Source organism: Juglans microcarpa x Juglans regia, chromosome 3D (genome assembly GCF_004785595.1).
Source record: "Juglans microcarpa x Juglans regia isolate MS1-56 chromosome 3D, Jm3101_v1.0, whole genome shotgun sequence".
Classification (NCBI taxonomy): Eukaryota; Viridiplantae; Streptophyta; class Magnoliopsida; order Fagales; family Juglandaceae; genus Juglans; species Juglans microcarpa x Juglans regia.
The window spans coordinates 6,236,087-6,254,357 of record NC_054598.1 but is presented as its reverse complement, the minus strand read 5'-3'; the positions used below and the strand labels follow the sequence as shown (position 1 = coordinate 6,254,357).

At 35.4% G+C, this 18,271-nt stretch overlaps 3 protein-coding genes across 6 annotated transcripts; all 3 read left to right on the top strand.

Annotated features, from left to right (window-relative positions):
• Positions 1 to 2,573: 2,573 nt before the first annotated feature.
• LOC121254258 (synaptotagmin-1-like) lies at positions 2,574 to 7,746 on the top strand. The gene is given in 13 exon segments (XM_041154226.1): positions 2,574 to 2,993; positions 3,788 to 3,885; positions 3,998 to 4,048; positions 4,149 to 4,272; positions 4,528 to 4,646; positions 4,737 to 4,838; positions 5,798 to 5,872; positions 6,121 to 6,163; positions 6,166 to 6,196; positions 6,283 to 6,529; positions 6,612 to 6,962; positions 7,178 to 7,309; positions 7,466 to 7,746. Coding segments are annotated over 12 exon segments (1,452 nt in total). The 5' UTR covers positions 2,574 to 2,993; positions 3,788 to 3,837; the 3' UTR covers positions 7,595 to 7,746.
• A 637-nt stretch (positions 7,747 to 8,383) lies between these two features.
• On the top strand, positions 8,384 to 13,641 carry LOC121254260 (L-ascorbate peroxidase 3-like). Of its 4 annotated transcripts, none has more exons than XM_041154232.1 (9): positions 8,384 to 8,677; positions 9,264 to 9,388; positions 10,265 to 10,314; positions 10,569 to 10,634; positions 10,716 to 10,764; positions 11,255 to 11,337; positions 11,427 to 11,506; positions 11,613 to 11,715; positions 13,282 to 13,641. In XM_041154232.1, exons 1-9 carry the CDS (start codon positions 8,565 to 8,567, stop codon positions 13,477 to 13,479), a joined length of 867 nt encoding a protein of 288 aa, XP_041010166.1. In that variant the 5' UTR covers positions 8,384 to 8,564; the 3' UTR covers positions 13,480 to 13,641. The 4 variants fall into 4 exon arrangements, with proteins under 4 accessions (XP_041010166.1, XP_041010164.1, XP_041010165.1 ...); XM_041154230.1 differs by having other exon boundaries at positions 10,716 to 10,776; XM_041154231.1 differs by having other exon boundaries at positions 8,384 to 9,388.
• A 2,702-nt stretch (positions 13,642 to 16,343) lies between these two features.
• On the top strand, positions 16,344 to 17,690 carry LOC121254261 (myb-related protein 308-like). Its single transcript, XM_041154233.1, has 2 exons — positions 16,344 to 16,860; positions 16,985 to 17,690. Exons 1-2 carry the CDS (start codon positions 16,598 to 16,600, stop codon positions 17,469 to 17,471), a joined length of 750 nt encoding a protein of 249 aa, XP_041010167.1. The 5' UTR covers positions 16,344 to 16,597; the 3' UTR covers positions 17,472 to 17,690.
• The last annotated feature ends 581 nt before the right edge of the window (positions 17,691 to 18,271 follow it).

The window sequence follows — 18,271 nt, the reverse complement described above, 5'->3', positions numbered from 1 at the left end:
CGGTTTTGGTTTCCATCGAGTGTGTAAGAGGTATGAAAATCGGTTCTGATAAGATCTATTGTTCTTTAGCTAAAATTGCTAAAGTGACAGATTGTGATTGAGGGTTGTTACAGCCAAAAGAACAGTCTAACCGCTCTAAAATGATTTTATTAAATTTATTCTACACATCATTCATATAATATATTACAATATATTATATTATTACTATTATTTAAAGGAGGTAATATGATGAGAGGATCAAGTCATTCGAAAATGACTAATATTTTTTTCTTGGATTGCGATTTTGTATGAGCCTGATTAACGATCAGATGGATTATGATATCGTCATTTGGATGGAAAAATCTATTTATGAAAATTACGATGGCATGTTAAAATGGTGCCATAATGGATTATTTCATGTCATGACTTGAAAGGCTTGTTCTATCTATTAGAAAAATCATATTTATAAATTGGCGTGAACTGTCTATTTTTTAATGCTGATATGTTATGATAAAAGTCTTGAATTTAAATTTTAACTCCATGCTTATACTTTGCACAAATTCAATTGTCATATTCAGAGTTGAGCAATCTATCCTATAATAATAGCCAATAAGTTGTGACGAATGAACTTACCATGTCACGCTATACAATTAGCATGTTTGGCAATAAAAATAAAAAAATAAAATTTTATTGATTTAATTTCCAAACATTTTCAAATACAAAAAAATTTTTTATTTTAAATTGTAGTTTTTATTTTTTTATGTAATCATTATACAAACACAAAAATCAAAACAATTTTTACAAACTTCAGAATAAAAAATAATCTTGAAAAATTATATTAAAACAATTTTTTAATTTTATCAATCAAACTTTCACAAACTTCAATACAATACTTATTATATAAAAAAAAAATTATTCAAGATTTTATCTTTCCTTTTTCAGAACCTAATTTCAAACAAATTCTCAAATATTTTCAATCAATTTTTGTATCGGAACTCTTCACTTGAAAATTTGCTCGAATGATCATCAATTCATAGCCAAACTTGTTAATTTGGTACATCTCAAAAGATGGTAAACACAATTGTTCTCTATGTCTCTCGTGTAAAGTAACTCTTAAGGCCCAATTTGGGTTAAGAAATCATTAAAATATAATAAATAATTCAATTTTTTTAAATCAAGAAATAAAAATAAAATTTTAACAATATTTTATTCAACTTTTATCTCAATTCATCACATCTCAACTCACTATCTCAATTATTCTTTAATAAAAATAGTTTCTAACTCGACAAAGAACCGATCCACACCAATAAGCTTAGCATTATTAAATGTTTAAACACTGTCATCCAAGTTAAAGATTCGACCATTATAAATTGTCGAATCTTTATAAATTGCTTAGTTGATTTTATTTCAACTCATTTTTAAAGTCAGACGAGTAATTATTTAATAGTTTGAAAATATAAATATATCACGTTCTCATTTTATCCTAAAATGACAATTGATTAACATCAATAGTTATGAAAATAATTTAATGGTATGCAGCTATCATAGAGGACTATAATTATTCTCAAGAAATGGAAGCCCGGACTTGTTCTTTTATATGAAAATAATAATATAAAAATAAAAAATATTTCTATCACAAACATATTTCATAAAAATAAAATCATAAACTTAGTAATTGTGAGCCTAGTTTTTTTTATTATTTTATTTCTTGAATAACATATACACAAAACACATTTTTACAATACATTTTATAATAATATCATAAGATAAATATATTTTTATAAAATAATATGAATTTTATAAGATATTTTACAAAAAAACTCCTAATTTAAAATGTAATTATATAAACTGATGTGAAAAATATGACAAAAGATTTTTGTAACTGTGAATTATGCAATCGTCGTGTAATCGTATTGAAAAAAGTAAATAAAATATGAGATTCACATAAAAAATTAATTTTTTAATAGTAAATTTCACTATTTTCAAAACTATTACATAATATTTACGTATTTTATAATTATATGTAAAATTATTTAAAAAATATTGTGTGTAAATTACTTTGGAAAAAGCTATGCTTACCGCTGGGGCTTCTGTTGGTATTTTTTTATTTACTTTGTGATTAAAAAATATTTTTTAATAATATTGTGAATTTATTTTTTTAAATATATTAAAAAAATTACGTAAAAAAAAGACAAAAATAAAAAGCATAGAATGCAGCGGGAGCCCCCAGCGGCGGGCGTAGACCCACCCAATTACTTTACTCATTTTCAAACCAACGGATAAAAAATGCCCATTGGCCCACTTAAGCTGGAACGCGTGTGTCAAGCATAGGCCTAACCACACACAATCACTACCTATACAAAAAAAAGAAAGCGTCCCAAGGAGAAGGAGCCAAGTGGCCTTCTGCACAATAACTCGAGCACCATGACGTCCCAAAATTCTCCACGTGTACGATCTGACCGAACAAAGCCCAAGTTCTTTTCTCTTTTTTTTTTTTTTTTGAAAAGAGCCCAAGATCTTTTCGGTTAACCAGTTTAATACGCTTTTCTCAAACCTAGATCTTTTCGATTTTAATTAAAAATTTAATCATTTTTCTATGGGCTTTACGTTGCCTCTCCGTCTCTGCTTAGTGCCAAGTGCCACCAACCTATCCACCATCCTCTACGCTTTCCATTTTACCTCAATCGACAAGGACGACTAAGTCATTATTTTATTCCACTTTTTAAATCTTATTCGATCCCGATTTGGTTTTTTTTTATAATTGTACTTGTTTGTTCGATCTGAGGACAATTCGAGGATTTTGGAAATGGCTTTTTCTTTTTTCTGGAGTTTTCTGAGCGGATTAAAGAGAGAAACAGAATTTTGATCTGGGGAGTTGTTTGGCTTTTGGACGGAGATTTGAGATGGGTTTCTTCAGTACTATATTCGGTTTTTCTGGTTTTGGGATTGGGATTTCTATCGGTCTTGTTGCTGGATATTTCCTCTTCATCTATTTCCAACCCAGCGATGTTCAGGTCCCTCTCCTCCTTCCCTGCCTCCTTCCCTCCCTGTATCTCTCAAACATATAAATGTACATACCATTACGTATTCACATTGCTTTGTATGTTCTTGTGCGTGTGCATGTGTTTATATACATATATTAATTTGGAGTTAGAGTTGCATCCTTTTTTAATGCTCTTTTTGGTTGCCGAGAAAGCAAGTGGAAAGGGAATGAGAAAAAGAAAAGCAAGAAAGCAGGGTAGTAACTCATGAACCAATCATGCTGACATGCTCTATATTGAGTAATTTACGTGCCTATGTGGGTAATTCGTTTGGTCATTTTGTCTTTTTGTTCATTAGACAATGCTCAGAACATAGAGAGAGGGGATAAAATATCGCTGACTCTCATTTTTGTTGTTCCTGGGTTGCAACAGGTATGGCAATGTTTTCTGCATGAAATGCAGTTTGTCACTAGTTGGCGACCTGATAAACACTTCACACCTCGCGAGAGTGTATTGCAATTACCCGATCGCCTAGAGTGTTTCTTTATGACTTTTCTTTGCCTTAAATCTAATGGTTAAAGCAAGGGTCTGGGAAGGCGACTGAAAGTCTATTGATGGAACCCTGTTTTCCAATTTTCCAGTTCAATACGGCATTTTCGGCGAAATTTGCATTTGCCCAGATGTTTCTTCACTGCATGAAATAAAATTTTACTCGCACTTAAAACAAAAAAATAAAAAAGGTTTGGGTATAATCATGCCCAAACGTTGGGATCTACATGCATGGTAAATTTTAATTGTTTTAATTGGTTTTGTGTTGGCTTGGTCAGGATCTGTAATACGTCCCCTGGTTGAGCAAGACTCAGAAACTTTGCAGCGGATGCTTCCTGAGATACCGCTTTGGGTGAAAAATCCAGACTATGATCGTGTATGTGTAAAAAAGTAGTTGCAAGTTTTTGGCTATGCTACATTTTTCTGCCTTGCTTGCATTTTGTTTTGAAAATCTGATTCTCGTTCTCATTGTATTTGTTTTTGTGAAGATCGACTGGTTAAACAAGTTTGTCGAGTATATGTGGCCTTATCTTGACAAGGTCTGACTGCTCCTGAAATTTATTTCATTTTTTTTCTGGTACCTAACTGTGTCTATTTATGTCTTTGTAAGCGTTTGAGCTCTTTTATTTTTCGTACTAGGCAATTTGCAAGACTGCAAGGAACATTGCAAAACCTATAATTGCTGAGCAAATTCCGAAATATAAAATCGAGTCTGTCGAATTTGAAACACTTACGTTGGGGTCCCTACCACCAACTTTTCAAGGTCTGTAGATGTGAATTACTTGTTTTATATATATTTTGTATTTTATAGACAGCTGTCGTGTGACTTGTGAGTTCTTAACTAGTTTTCGTATGGAGAGAGAGAAAAAAAAAAAAGCATTGTTGTAGAAAGCTTTATAAGTGCTCTATGAAACATCTGCAGCTTTTAGAAAGGATCCTAAAGATTTGTTGTATATCTTGATTATTCCTATGCAGAATGCTTTTTCCTCATTCTTCGCAGGAACTTTTGTTATTTCAGGCATGAAAGTTTATGTCACCGATGAGAAGGAGTTGATTATGGAACCGTCCATAAAATGGGCTGGAAATCCTAACGTCACTATTGCTGTTAAAGCATTTGGGTTAAAAGCAACTGTCCAGGTGACTGGTTTGTTTTACTCAGGGATGAAGATTTTATGATACTTGAAAGAATATCTGATTCTTAATAAAGTTCAATTGGGATGATTTCAGGCGGTTGATTTGCAAGTCTTTGCCGCACCACGTATTACTCTGAAGCCCTTGGTTCCAAGCTTTCCTTGTTTTGCCAAAATCTACGTGTCTCTCATGGACAAGGTTTGTGATATGGTTCTAGTTATTTACCATTCGGATTATATTTCTTTGGTCCATTTTACATTGGTACTTTAATAGTTGGGTGGACTTTAAGTGATTTTTGGAAAACTTTGAGAATTTACTCATATCTGTTGTCCGAACATTTGAACATTTAGTAGTTAGAGTGGTCTGATGACTATATAACCTCACTTTACAGTTTACATGCGCATACGTATGTCCGTGGAACTTAAATCCTATCATTGTTGGATGTCTATAAGCACTTTTTGAGTTTTTGCGGATACTTTCGAAATCTTTTGCCACGTATAGAGGTGTTGAGGTAATCTCTAGCACTAGGCCAAGGAGCGTTAGTTCCGATGGCACCTTGTCGCACTTCTAATAGAATTAGAGGAGAAAGGTAAGATTTGTGGATTCAAAACCCATTATGTGCATGTTTGAGAGAGCAGATCAAAAAATAATTTCCAATATTATGTACTCTGTACTCATAAGTTCTTATGCTGAAGTACTTGTTTCCTAATGATTCAGATGATCAATAAAATACAAATAATGATTCAAGTGATCGATTTGGTTGTTGGTATTAGAGACTGCAATTAATCTTGGTCTACTTTATTAGTTTCATAATGTACTCATGTACTCATAAGTTCTTATGCTGAAGTACTTGTTTCCTAATGATTCAGATGATCAATAAAATACAAATAATGATTCAAGTGATCGATTTGGTTGTTGGTATTAGAGACTGCAATTAATCTTGGTCTACTTTATTAGTTTCATAATGTTGCAACATTTACTCTTGGTTGTTCTTACCTGCAACACATTTTGAATTGTCTATTTAAATCTCAAAGTACACTCAGGAGAAAACTCATCCAGGATTTGCTTCCATCTGGAATTATATTGGTCCAACACATTCGGTATGCCTTTTGTGTGGAACTCTCCTTTCCTGATTATGTTTTATTTTCTTTTTTCAGCCACATGTTGACTTTGGACTAAAGCTTGTTGGGGCTGATCTTATGTCAATACCTGGCCTCTACAGGTTTGTCCAGGTACAGCACCTTTTATTATATATTTAATTTAGTGGTCCCCTGAATCCTGATCTCTTCTCCATTTTGCAACCCGAGTTGCATTCCTTAAAGCAGGGGCGGGTCCCTGAATTGCATGGAGAAATTGTGTTTCATGTGGCAGATGGATGTTTGGACTCTTTGCCTACTTAGGAAGATTTGCTCGACTATGAAGGGCTATATTTTATTGTGGTCTGTGGTTTTAACTATTCCAGAAGTGATTTTTTCTACAGGAGCTTATAAAAGATCAGGTTGCCAAAATGTATCTATGGCCCAAACCCTGGAAGTACCTATTTTGGATCCAACAAAGTAAGTTTTTGCATTGTATCCTAGAATTGTATATATTTGGATTTTCAAATCTGTGATTTGGCTAACAAAACTATTGGAACTGATAGAGCTTTCAAGAGGCCAGTTGGAATTCTCAACGTGAAGGTGGTGAGGGCCATGAAACTGAAAAAGAAAGATCTTCTTGGTGCATCGGACCCTTATGTGAAACTAAAGATCACTGAGGATAAGCTTCCATCGAAGAAGACCACTGTGCAGTACAAAACCTTGAACCCTGAATGGAATGAGGAGTTCAGTATTGTCGTTAAAGATCCACAATCCCAGGCTTTAGAGCTTCGTGTTTATGACTGGGAGCAGGTGTATTTTCCCTTATAGCTGGTCAGAAGCCGTTTCTTGTTTTCATGCCATGCATCTAAAGCTTTTTATTCCCTTCTCTTAGGTTGGCAAACATGACAAACTGGGGATGGAGGTAGTCCCTCTGAAAGAACTAACCCCTGATGAGCCAAAAGTTATGACTCTGGACCTCCTTAAAAATATGGACTTGAATGATGCTCAAAATGAAAAATCACGCGGGCAGCTTGTTGTGGAATTGACTTATAGGCCTTTCAAAGAGGAAGACTTACCAAAAGGTTTTGAAGAAACGAAGACAGTACAGACGACTCCAGATGGAACGCCTGCAGGTGGAGGTGTATTGGTAGTTATGATTCATGAAGCTCAAGATGTTGAAGGGAAGCACCACACGAATCCGTATGTACGGATTATTTTCAGAGGCGAAGAGAAAAGGACTAAGGTATGAAGTTGGCACTACTATCTGCCAAATTTTTCATCATTTGAAATATGATTTCAGATTTGTTCATGTGGTCCAACCTTATTTGGTGCTGCACGAAATTTTGCTGACCTTTTGAGTACGAGTAAAGCAATGCGGTTATTCCTACAATCCGGGTTGCTTCATTGGCCTATGGATTATGATTACTATTTTTTTTTTTTTTGTTTGCTCTGGTACAGCATATAAAGAAGAGCAGAGATCCAAGGTGGGAAGAGGAATTCTCGTTTGTGCTGGATGAGCCTCCCATTAAGGAAAAAATGCACGTAGAGGTTGTCAGCAGCTCATCAAGGATGGGCCTGCTGCATCCCAAGGTACATTGATTTGCATGGTGACTGCAGATACTTATGTTTGATTGATGACAATTTCTTAATAAATGCAGCTTCTCTCTCTCTCTCTCTCTCTCTCTAGTTATCTTAGTTTTGTTTTTGAAACTTGATCATGGAAGCCGTGCTTTGTTTTTGAAACAGGAGTCTCTGGGTTATATTGATATCAATCTCGCGGATGTTGTTTCCAACAAACGAATCAACGAGAAGTACCATCTTATAGACTCCAAGAATGGACGTATACAGATCGAGTTACAATGGAGGATTTCATGAGCTTTCTCTTCTCTCTCGGCCTTTTTTTTTTTTTTTTTTGTGATCTTTCATTACCATTTGGATTTGTTTGTTCTTCATGTATGTACATGGTTGTACTTATAACTACAATCGCGATTAAGACCTACACAACCACAACTCTGTTTTTGCACCAATAATCTCATTGAGGGAAACATTCTTAATTATTTTATAAGAAAAGATATTTGCAATCGTAAATTGTGTAATCGTCGCGTAATCGCTTTGAAATAAGTGAATAAAATATAAGATTTACATGAAAAAAATTAATTTTTTAATTATAAATCTTTCTTTTTCAAAACGATTATGCGACGTTTATGTATTTTATAATTATATATAAAATTATTCTTATTTTATAATTGTTTTGTGGTGGGACATGTTCGAGCAAATTCTAATGTTGATCCTTTGAAAAAAATTTTTTAAAAAAAAACATTATGTTGTTGAAAACATATTGGTATTTTGTGGGGTTAAAAAAAGAGATAAAAGAAATTTGACTTTTGGAATTTTGTATATTTGACTTACGCTTGTTGGTTTTTACAATTCTTTTCAATTAATTTGATCTTATCTATTTATTATAATTTTTTTATATTTTTATATAAAATAAAATAAATAATTTAATATTTTTAAATTATAAAATAAAAATAATATTAAAAAATATATTTTAATAATATTTAATTTAATTTTAATTTTAATTTTAACTCAATTTATTCCGCATCTTATTTGCGAAATAAAGGAGATCTTATTGAGACGAGGTCTATTTTTGGTAACCGTCTCGGTTTTTGGGTTTTATCTAATCTGACACCATCGGTTCTGTCTTGGCTCATCCGCTCCCTGCCTTGGGCTGTGTTTACTCTCTCTGTGAGTTCCTACTTCCTAACCAAGCAGGCGGAATCCGTTTCATCCATCTCTCTCCCTCTCAGGCAGTAGTGAGTCGGTGAGCAGTGTGAGGAGGGCTTCGATGGCGTTACCAGTCGTTGACACGGAGTACCTAAAGGAAGTCGACAAGGCTCGTCGCGATCTCCGTGCCCTCATCGCCTCCAGGCACTGCGCTCCCATCATGCTTCGCTTGGCGTACTCTCTCTCTCTCCCTCCCTGTTTGTTTCTCGTAAATTGAGATATAAGAAACGCAGAAAAAATTAAACATAGTAATATATAACTTTTTTAGCTTAGTTGAAGGCCAAAAACGAAGTGGAAACACGATAAGTGGTATATTTAGTTTTACTTATATTTTTTATGTTTTGTAATATTATATAGTAATCGACTAACGTAAAAACAGAAAAGATAAAAGGGTATTTGGCGTAGTTGTTGAATCAATAACCGGTTTTTTTTCTTTTCCATTGATCTTTTACAATTTCTAAGCAACGAGATAGACAGTTAATCTTGTCATTATTTATATTTTGATTTTTAACTCTTTCATTTGGATAAAGAAAATGTATGTAACTTTTAGCAAATAATCGTGTTTAGCAATTTTTAGTTTGTCATGTGTGTTAAATATTGATTAACTTTCCTCAAAGTTTGCGGACAATTGATAATTCATGATAGTATTGGCGGAGGTGGTTCCAAGTTCGAATCATATCTCTCACTTGTTGGTTTCATTCAATTTTTTGGTACTAGTGAATAATAATTATCAGTATGTGTATTTTTTCTTTCTTTCTAGGTGGCATGATGCCGGCACACATGATGTGAAAACTAAAACAGGTGGACCGAATGGTTCGATTAGGAATGCTGAAGAATATAGTCATGGTTCTAACAATGGCTTGAAAAAAGCCATTGATTGGTGCGGTAAGCTTTTTTCTTTTACTGCAAAAACCACAAGTTGTTGATAGATTATGCATTTGATAGATAATAGGAAGCGTATTAAAAACGAAAGCCCCATCTTGCTGGTTAGAAACCTCATTTGATATCACTCCAAGGCATTTCTCTCTTGAGATTCATATAATTTGAGGCACTTGGATGTCGGATGCAGGCCCATTGCTTTTGTCATGACCATGCCATTAAGGATGTATGTACCTCCACAAGAAGTTGGTGTTCCTCCATGATTTAGTGATAGTTCTCATTAATAAGAACATGTTGGGATATATAATTGGGGAAACAAGATTTTGAACCACCCCAAACTACATTTCACTCGGTATCTTAGGTTGCGTTTGGATAGTGAGGTAATCTCAGATATTCAGTAAATAATAATGAAAAAGTAATGATAAAATATTGAATAGTAATGAAAAGTAATAATAAAATAATGAATAGTAGTGGCAAACTAGCCCTTAAACTACCAAATTTTGGCAATGTGCATCATCCGTGAAGACCTAAATGTTAAGATCACTGAAAATAGGATATGTGGTGCAATCATAGTTATCATATCTTAATTGAGGGTGCAAATTGTCAAAATTTGCTAGTTTAGAGAGCAAATTTTGGCAATGCATTTGATAGTTTAGGGTGAAAATTGAAAAAATAGTTGTAGTTTAGGTGAGTAAAATTTAATTTTCCTTTTGTAATTTCCATGGAGAGCAAATCGATTGTTTTGATAGTTTAGGGTGCAACTGATGAGAAAATTTCAGTATGATCCTTTCAACTGTAATTTTTTTTTTCCTAGAAAGTTGCATTTGAAATTGACTTGCTCTTTACATTTTATTTGATGGGTGTTTTTCTTTCTGATGTTAGAGGAAGTGAAGTCTAAGCATCCCAAGATTACATATGCAGACCTATACCAGGTGATAATGGTGAAAAAGTTCATTATGCTTATAATCTATGCTTTATTGACTATTTTGGAAATCAGTAGGGTTTAAGTATCAATATTTTTTCCAGTTGAATTTGTTTGACATAGCATGGTTTTCTCTGATGAAGATATCAACCAAGAGGGTAGAAAGAGAGAAGCAAGAATATGTTGCTTTGATAAAATGATAACTAATTGGAGGTTTGAAAGCCTTGAGTGAACTGACTCACAATCAATCATATGTGTTTTCAGCTTGCCGGTGTTGTTGCCGTTGAGGTTACTGGAGGCCCAACCATTGACTTTGTTCCTGGCAGAAAGGTATGCTATAGTAGCATATTTTTAGGATTTAGCTTATTACCATTTCATTCCTTTTCGTTTACCATTTTTCCTTTTTCTTAGGACTCGAATGTTTGTCCCAAGGAAGGGCGACTTCCAGATGCTAAGCAAGGTCTGCCCGGCAGTTATTTTCTTTATACGTTTATTGAGAGATTCACATAGATACATACTAGTTTGACTAAAGTTGATTTGTGGGAGTGCTGGTGTGCATCTGGTGTATTTAATTGACGATTGTTGTCTTTTAAACTTGTTTATTGTCATCATCTTGCTGCCAGTAGAACTTTTCTATGTGGAAGAAAATTTTAGATGTGATGTGGAAGTAAAAACACAAAGTTGTAGAAGGGCTATCTCATATATTCACTCTTCTAAGTTGTAAAAGGATCATAAGTGCCATTGTTGCTCCTCCCCCTGCTCTCTCTCTCTCTCTCTCTCTCACACACACACACACTCACACACGCTTCCTTTACCTCTGTATTTTTTTTGTTTTATTAAATTTATGGTGGAGCCTTACAAGAGTATCGTGTGTGGAGTGCTTGCATGCATATGGTTTAAAGGGTTGAAAAAACATTGTTGAATTGACTTTTGTTACAATTTTGGTGTAGGTGCACCACATCTCAGGGATATCTTTTATCGGATGGGTCTGTCTGACGAGGATATTGTTGCTCTGTCTGGGGGCCACACTTTGGTAGTTCTTTCTTCATGTTTTCATCTGTATGTGGTTTTCTTTGGCAATGGAACACATGATTACACCATTCCTTTGCTCTGTTGTTGCAGGGAAGGGCACATCCAGAGAGATCTGGTTTTGATGGTCCTTGGGCTAAGGAACCTCTTAAGTTTGATAACTCATACTTTGTGTAAGACCTGAAATAGGGCTTGCAAATTGTTGCCTTTACCTTCGTACGGGTGTTTTTCAGAGCCTTTGATTTTCAGCCATCCATTGATAGTTAGTCTTGATACCAGGGAACTTTTGGAGGGGGAATCAGAGGGTCTGTTGCAACTTCCAACGGACAAGGCTTTAGTGGATGATCCTAATTTCCGTCATTATGTGGAGCTGTATGCAAAGGTAACATTTGCTTATTTCGGTTCAACAACCAATATAGAATTGTTACCTGGGATATAATACCACATGACTCAGAAATATATTATGTTCGTCTTGCTGCTTAAAATATATCTAAGTTTATCACTGCCAGTTTTCCCCAACGTAGTCTTGGATTAGTGTTCATTGTAGTACCTGGACCTGTAGAAGTTGATGCTGCCTTCATTGAATATTTCAAATGTGGCTCCCCCCATCTGGCTCTCTTTTGCTAAAAACAATTGTGGCTCTCTTTTGGTTCAAGGAGTTTCATGTTGAGTTATAAATTAAATGCGCTACTTTTATTTTTGATCAGTGAATGCATCACTTTTTATTAATCCCTTCTCACCTAACTTTCACCAGTTGGTTGGGTTTGGCGCAAAACTCTGATATGGCAGACATGATACTGGACTTAATTATTTTTTGACAAAAAAAAAAAAGAAAAGAAAAATGTTATTTTGTCTACTCAATTTACTCCCTCATTTTGATACCTCATGTATTTTAATTTTTTTTTTTACTTAATAGTTAAAGAAGTGACTATTAGTATGTTGGTATTTTTTTTATATTTTTTAAAAATGTTTTAAAATGATAAAAGAATATGAATAAAAAAATTAGAAAAAAATGAAAAGGAAATTTTGACCTAGTGGTCACTTGGAGCGGTTACTCTAGCGACAAAGTAGCACCGCTCAGAAAAAAAAAATGTTAGAAGCATCTGTGTTTGTTTCTCAATTCATAGGATGCAGGGTTCGTTTGTTTTCAGAAAACATCTCATCTCATCTTATCTCACCTAATCATTACACTTTCCCAACTTCCAATACAAAATAAAATAAGCAATTCAACTTTCTCAAATTTTAAAACAAAAATAATATTAAAAGATATATTCTAACAATATTTTATTTAACTTTTTAATTTTAATCTCAACTCATCTCATAAAACAAACGAGACCTGATGGATAAACGTAACCATGATCTGATTCTATAATCCAAATCAACACAGAACAAAAGCTGACACATTGTATGGGTAAGTTCTGTTTGCGATGGTTCTTGGACGGTGATATGCGAGGTAATTACGAAATTTGTAGGTCTTTGAATTTATTTCAGCTGCTCCCACAGTACTAGCGTCTGTGCTCTCTTTAAATATGATTGGGACAGTATGGAAGAAGAAAGAGAGAGAAGAGGAGGGAAAAGAAGAAGAAGCTGAAGATAAAGGCAAACAGTGTCAAAATAAGTTGCCAACACTGTAACACAATAGAAAATTAGGTTTATAGAGTAGAGATTAAACCTGCCCCTAATAATACTTGGGTTAATGGTTCACTAAGATAATATAAAGCCAAAATAAAAATAATACCACCAATCTGAAAAAATAAAACAAATAAATGGAAATTAGTAAAAAGCTTAATAATAATCCAGCTCAATCATCCATAAATGTGATCTGAGGCTCGTGTTCTTGTTCCCCATCAAAATAAGCTAAACCTTGGCAATTATCTTTGGCACTTTTCATTGGGTTTTTAAATTTGATGTCTTTCTCTTATTCGCTACTCAAATTCATTTGTGGCAGGACGAGGACGCATTCTTTAGAGATTATGCAGAATCGCATAAGAAACTATCAGAGCTTGGGTTTGCTCCAAGTTCCTCTGGATCAAAGGTAATTTCAAAGCAGAGCAGCATAGTGGCGCAAAGTGCTGTAGGAGTTGCGGTTGCTGCTGCTGTGGTGATCTTGAGCTACTTTTACGAAGTTCACAAGAATATTAAATGAACATGGCTTATTTGATCAAATCTCAAATATCTCTGTTACTACTACCCTTATGATTCTATAGCACTGAGCTCATTTTTGCTTACACATGCAACACAAAAAAGCTACAATGTTCTTGTCTTTATGTGCCAATAAAACGGGTCAGAGCAGTAGAGCTTTACTAAAGAGCAGTGATTTGTTCATGCCCCCCCGTCTATCTTTCCCCGTGTCTTTAGCATTATTGTTTAACTAATGCATGGCTGCTAGACGAACTGGCATAAAGAGATACAAGTGAACTTTCTCATCAATTTGAAGTAACCATTAATGCGAGCTCGCCCAATTTAAATGCTCGCCTTCGGTTCCTCATGATTAGTTTCTTTCACAAATTTTTAAAGCTTTCAGAATTGGGTTCTCTCTTTGAAGAATCGCCAGATTATAATCGTCAGTGTTGTCTCGGAACAGTTCAGACCCAAGAATGCGTGTGGGGCATGCGCGCAAAACAGACAGCTTGCTGTATGCATAATTTCTAGGATTGTGACATTTTGGCTGTGCAAGAAGCGTCTCCCAGTGCCTCATCCATGTCTTCGTGGAGTATGGTAGAGAGATTGTTATTTATAGCATGAATTAGATTATCTTCTTTCCCTATCAAGTCTGCAAGAAACATAAACCAATCTTTCTCGAGAAGCAATGCTCCCTAGTTGGCTTTTAATGTCCCTGCTTGACAGAAATTGAAGACCTCAAAAAAAAAAAAAAAAAGAACAATGGAATGATGGATACAAAGAACTTAATAGGAAAGTACCACATATTTCAGGATCTATCCACAGTGTTGGCAATTGAACATTTGAAACAGACCTCTTGCAAAAGTCCAGGAAGCCCCACATGAGGAGGCAGCCGAAGAGGTAGGTAAGGGTTTTTAGGGCAACCCCACAAGTCTTGACTCGATACCTAAGCACATGATGTCCACGAGTCGTAGTGCTGGCTGTCACTATGCATTTCAGATAATTGCCGATCTTGAGCCTAACCTACCACGTAAATTAAAAGAATTTCGTTCTTTTTGTCACTTTTTGAATTATCTGTGTGGATTCTCTCCCATGTGGCTTTACTCTTGTTTTTGTTTCTTTTGGTTCATTTTGTAGGGAGGGAAAGCATGTTAAGATAAGACCATTATGCTATTAACTAGCGTTAAAGCGACCTCACTGATTGTGACGATGAATGCCGCCTGATTGAAACGGGAGAGAGACTAGAGGCAGAAGAAACTAATGTGCTTAGTCATATGATCTGATCCATTGTTTCTTTAAGTAATTTTAATAGAATTTTAAGATGAGAAATGTTTGACCATTACATAAATCTTACACAAATAGATTTACAAAATGATATGGTTTAAATTTCTTGTTTAAGAGTTTTGTATAGATATTAAGTCACGCTAGCTTATAACTTTCTTGTATAAGACTTATGTAACACATTTTTTTTTTTAAAAATCCAATAACATAGTAATTTAGTCATAATATTAATGCCTATTGCTGTTTGTTTAATGTTTTGAAAGCAAAATATATGGATAACCTTATAGATGGGGTTGTGCCGATAAGCCAAGTACTTGGTAAATCTTTCCAGTTCAACATCAAAGTGAAGCCAAAGTTGAACTAGAGGCAAGGGTGGTAGGGAAAGTTGAAAAGGGTAGGTGAAATACACCCAGATAAAACTATACAAGTGGACACCTCTCTCTCTCTCTTTGAAAACAACTTGTGCCCATGATCCTAAGCTTTTACCATCCACTTGATTTTCATGATGGGAGAGAGAGAGAGAGAGTCCACAAAGTGGTGGGTAACAAACAGTAGCACAAATTGGAGGGAGATAACAACAAAAAGATGAATCAACCTCTCCATCCCTAACCCTACCATTGTAGCCTAAACTTACACTAGAAGGTTGGGAGAAAAAAGGGGGAAAAAAGTGGAAGGTGAACCAAAGCCCACATACAACCACAACCACACTCATGGTCTTTTCCAATTCTCCACTTTTTTTCATCATCCTCCCTTAACCCAACCTCCAACCCTTCTAGAAACACTCTCTCACTCTCTCTCTCTCTCTCTCTCTCGCATATTCATGATAGGGTACCAATAGAATAGAGATCCACAACTACCATCTCCATACTTGCACACAAAATGCATAAACCATTTGTACAATCCTTTAATAGATGTACACTGCAACTAACCGACCAAAACTGACAAGATTAGATATTCACTCACCATAATATTAATCCAACTCAATTCATTCAGGCCCTGTATTTTTTTTTAAGATGTAATTTTGTGCTTACTATCTTCAACCAACATGAATTCATCTAAGTGATGACAATTTTTTTAAAAAAGATTATTCAAATAATCTACTAGCCATCGAAGATTCTACAAACAATCTCCCCATTAAGCTTTAAATAGCACTAAAACACCAAAAAGAAAATAAAAATCACTAAGAAAATTAACAAAAAGTGTGCAATCTTATTATATAGCTGCAAAGCAGAGCCAATTAGAATGAGAAGAACAAGGGGTAAGTGGCCACACAATGGAAAATCTGGGTAGACCTTCACTCAAAAAAACCGAAATGGGTGTGATTTTAAACAACATAATAAATTATAAGTTATACATTGTGCATTCTATTTCTGGTACATGTTGTCTAGTAAGTTGGAGAAGATTTTGAGAGGTAACTAACATAATTGTTGTGATGTTCTCCAGAGTTTTAGATGGATAGAAAAAAGAAAAGCCTGATATCACACCATGTCTTCCCAATACATTAATATACCTTACTTTACACCTACCTGAAGGTAACCCATAGTTAATGTTCCTTTTTAACTTATTATCTGATGATGCCACCAGCCACTCCCTCTAACCTGTCTCACCAACTCACATCTAGAAGCAATTAGGGTCACTTCTCTCTCTCTCTCTCTCTCTCTCTCTCTCCGTGAGTCAAAAAGCCTACATATATAACTATACCAAGGTTCCCACAAAGGGCCGGCCTTAATGTCCAAGCAACACAATAAAAAAAGACCTCCATTTCCACCATCCTCTCACTTCTAAACCAAATAGAAAATAAGATTCATTCCAACCAACAGCTATAGCCACTACTACTACTACTTGTCAATTCCACTTCTCAAATGGGAAGGTCTCCTTGCTGTGAGAAAGCTCACACAAACAAAGGAGCATGGACCAAAGAAGAAGATGATCGTCTTATCGCCTATATCCGGTCTCACGGCGAGGGCTGCTGGCGCTCACTCCCTAAAGCCGCTGGCCTTCTCCGATGCGGCAAAAGTTGCCGGCTTCGCTGGATCAACTATCTCCGTCCCGACCTCAAACGTGGCAACTTCACTGAAGAAGAAGACGAGCTCATCATCAAACTCCATAGCCTTCTTGGCAACAAGTAAGTCTAGCATGATACACCATGTTATATAAGTACGTGTGCAACACCATGGAACATAAAGAATTTTTTTTTTTTTTTTTTCTTGGGTATTATCATCAATGGGGTTTCTTGGATTTTTCTTTAGGTGGTCTCTGATAGCGGGGAGATTACCTGGGCGAACGGATAATGAGATAAAGAACTACTGGAACACTCATATAAGAAGAAAACTTTTGAACAGAGGCATTGACCCTGCAACTCACAGGTCAATCAATGAGGCTGCTCAGGATACAACGTCCACTATATCTTTTGCTGCTTCTGCCGTCAAAGAAGAAGAAAACCCCACAACCGCGGTGTTTGTGGGGAAAGACGCAGAAAGCCAGGTTCAAGAACGGTGTCCGGACTTGAACCTTGAGCTCAGGATTAGCCCTCCTTGCCAAAGCCAGCATGAGCCATTGAAGACAGGTGGAGCGAGTCTATGTATGGCTTGCAGCTTGGGGTTGCAGAATGGTAAGGATTGCAGTTGCAGAGTTGCTAGTAATGGTAGCACCAGTGGTAGCACTAGTGCCGCTGGTTATGATTTCTTGGGGTTGACGAGCGGAGTGTTAGACTACAGAGGCTTGGAAACGAAATGAGATGGAATCGGCCGGTTTGAATTATGAAACCCAAAAGATTGGAGAGAAATGATAAAGAGATTGCTATTAGTTTGAAATATCTCGGTTTTTCTCTTTTCTCTGATTTGTATAATTAGTAATGAATAGTGATACAGTACCATTACAGTTGAACATTATTGGTGAATGTTTCCATGTATTGGTGTATTCATTGATTTGATAGTTATTTATTCTGTTTTTGAAGGGTTTTTTTTTTTCTATGTTTAGGTCCCTTTTTCTATTATTTTTCCCAGGAAAGAAGTTGGAGTTTGTCAGGCCCCCCTACCAGTACCAGATCTTCAAAAGGGTCCTGTAATTGTTGTTGCTACGAGCACAGGTAGAGGGATACAGACTTGATGACAATCAAAGATCGCCATGTCCACTGAGAGAGTGGGAGAGAGGTTGGTTTTTTTGGGTGAAAGGAATTGGAGATTCATCGTTGTTAGCTTTGCTTTAAGATGAATCGTGACTCTACATGCATATGGTTTATTCATGTGATACAGAGGATTCCACGGCCTCTTTCCTTCACCTCAAAAAACATTTCCAGATTCTTTTGGGTTTGTCTTTTAGGGAAAGATGGTTGGATTTTAATAATGCGGTAATATGGATAAGCAGTGAGAGGAGGAGAAATATGGAAAAGATTGGGAGTGGTGGGTAACCCATCATTTCCACAAGAACAAAAAGCAGAATACGCAGTATAAAAAGCGTGAAGAAACTAGCAAACTCTCCGTGGTACCCATCCTTCTACGTCCACCCTCCCAAATCCAAACAATAAATCAGCCTTT

Bases quoted from the DNA above. Each gene is read 5' to 3' on its own strand.
- LOC121254261 (XM_041154233.1), top strand. From the start codon at position 16,598: ATGGGAAGGTCTCCTTGCTGTGAGAAAGCTCACACAAACAAAGGAGCA. The intron at 16,861-16,984 runs GTAAGTCTAGCA...ATTTTTCTTTAG, and splicing joins CATAGCCTTCTTGGCAACAA to GTGGTCTCTGATAGCGGGGA.
- LOC121254260 (XM_041154229.1), top strand. From the start codon at position 9,142: ATGATAGTATTGGCGGAGGTGGTTCCAAGTTCGAATCATATCTCTCAC. The intron at 10,315-10,568 runs GTGATAATGGTG...ATGTGTTTTCAG, and splicing joins CATATGCAGACCTATACCAG to CTTGCCGGTGTTGTTGCCGT. The intron at 10,635-10,715 runs GTATGCTATAGT...CCTTTTTCTTAG, and splicing joins ACTTTGTTCCTGGCAGAAAG to GACTCGAATGTTTGTCCCAA.